The sequence below is a fragment of the Drosophila teissieri genome, chromosome X (assembly GCF_016746235.2).
Source record: "Drosophila teissieri strain GT53w chromosome X, Prin_Dtei_1.1, whole genome shotgun sequence".
Taxonomy (NCBI): domain Eukaryota; kingdom Metazoa; phylum Arthropoda; class Insecta; order Diptera; family Drosophilidae; genus Drosophila; species Drosophila teissieri.
This window is the reverse complement of record NC_053034.1, coordinates 14174528-14176408: the sequence shown is the minus strand read 5'-3', so window position 1 is coordinate 14176408 and position 1881 is coordinate 14174528. Positions and strand designations below refer to the sequence as shown.

The 1881-nt window shown below is 43.9% G+C and overlaps 1 protein-coding gene across 1 annotated transcript; it reads right to left on the bottom strand.

Annotated features, from left to right (window-relative positions):
* Positions 1-385: 385 nt before the first annotated feature.
* On the bottom strand, positions 386-932 carry LOC122624684 (MICOS complex subunit Mic10). The gene has a single exon (XM_043804356.1). The coding sequence runs from the start codon at positions 801-803 to the stop codon at positions 579-581; it is 225 nt and encodes a 74-aa protein (XP_043660291.1). The 5' UTR covers positions 804-932; the 3' UTR covers positions 386-578.
* Between the last annotated feature and the right edge of the window lie 949 nt (positions 933-1881).

Genomic DNA, 1881 nt, shown 5'->3' with positions numbered 1-1881 from the left:
ATTGCCTCGGAAGCAGTCTGGATTCGAAGCGCTGCCCTCGACTATGCGAGTATACGAGTATCTGGGCAAATGGATCGGGAATAGCGATCTTTCCGAGAAGAGGACCAGTTCAGTGAGCCGCGGAGTGGAGGGCAGTGGGCAAATCCGGTGGACTTGTCGCATTAGCACCAGTCAGCAAGTCAGCAACGGGACTGGGCGATTTATGGAGCCCTTGAACGATCAGCAGATCGGTGAACATGAAAGAGCATCTTAGGATAATCACCAAAAAACCAAAAAAAAAATACAAAATAGGTGTCGTACGCCATCGCCCATTGGCATATATCAGATTGCACCAGATCGCACACTGATCGTGATAAGTTTAGAACTAATGGGTGAGAGTAGTTCATCGCTTTCTCTTGCTTTATAAAAATTACACAGAATTAATGGCAATTGTACATTCATTTGTTGATTATTTCTTTTTTTTTTTGCTTTCTTCGAGTTTATTTACTCAAATCGTTGGACAATCCAAGTAAATGCAAGCCATTAAAACGGAACACGTGTGGGCATCAGTAAAATCAGTAGAATGCAGATGCCTAAGATCACTTTCGTTGGCCGAACTTCACATCGTTGAGCTCCTTCTCACAGCCGCGATATGCCACGCCCACGCCGAATCCAGTGCCCAGCCAGACGGGCCATATGCGCCTCCGGAAGAAGAGCAGGGTGACCACGGAACCGATCACCAGGCCACCAACTCCCTTCACCAGGGCGTCCGACAGACAGCGATTGAGGTTCTCACGCAGTCGATCTTCTGGGGCAGTCGACATATTTGCAGCAATCAATCTCCACTGCCAGCTGCTAAGATAGATAATTTGTTATTAATTTTTTGTTTGTTTTTTAGTTTTATTTTTTTGCTGCCAGATGTTACGACAATAACCAAATCGAAAAGGGCTAGAAGCAAGCCAGCCAAGCTGGAAATATCAGAGCACACTGGGATCATTCCACTCTAATCCAAACTTCTGTTGCCACTTTAACAGCTCAGTTGGCCAAAATAGGCATTGTTGCAGGCACTCGGCATAAATCGATCACGATCGCTTTCTGCCAAAAGAGATTATAATCGCTGCACACACTCGCTGGCTCAATCTGCGGCCATCTTATCGATCTGTGTGTGTTTATGGTCATGCAACATGCGCGTTGCAGTCCCACTTGCAACGCTAGTTGGCTGGCACTTGGCAAAATATGGCAGTCACTCTTGCAGCAAATATAATTCTATGAAAATTGTATAAAAACAAAGAATGCTGATTGCTTAAAATACCATGTCGATTTTAATAATAGGTTTATATAATATTATGTTTAATATTATTTCAAATTTCTTGCAGTGCCACCCAACTTGCAGCCACAAACTTCCATTCGCTTGGCCTTAACTTTGGACTTCGCTTAGCTGGCTAACTTGGTTAAACTTGTCAGCATATGGCTTCAAAAGCATATTCCTAATAAAGTACCTTACTTTTTTCTTAAAATATATATTAAATATATGTATTTGCAATTATTTGGATTTATTGTATATTTTTTACGCCTGTGTTGGTGATGATGCAGTGTATTTCCGCTTCGTGGCTCCACTGGAATGGCAACTCCCACCGAAATCCTACTCCAAAATCGCCAAATGCTTGGGAAAACAGCGCCGGCGACCGTGTTGACGTGTTAAGTGCTTTGGCCAAGAGATGGCCCCCAAAAAAAAAGGCAGCAATTGGGGGGAAAAAAAGTCAGACGGCCAAAACTGCAGTCTGCTCTTCCACTTGCCTGGGCTTAGGCTATAATTTCGGCTCACCGCCCACCAGTATAATTTTTTGTGTTTTTTGGTTTTTTGCGAGGCGTTTGGGGGCGCAACGGAGCTTAACTCGAAAA

Bases quoted from the DNA above. Each gene is read 5' to 3' on its own strand.
- LOC122624684 (XM_043804356.1), bottom strand. From the start codon at position 803: ATGTCGACTGCCCCAGAAGATCGACTGCGTGAGAACCTCAATCGCTGT.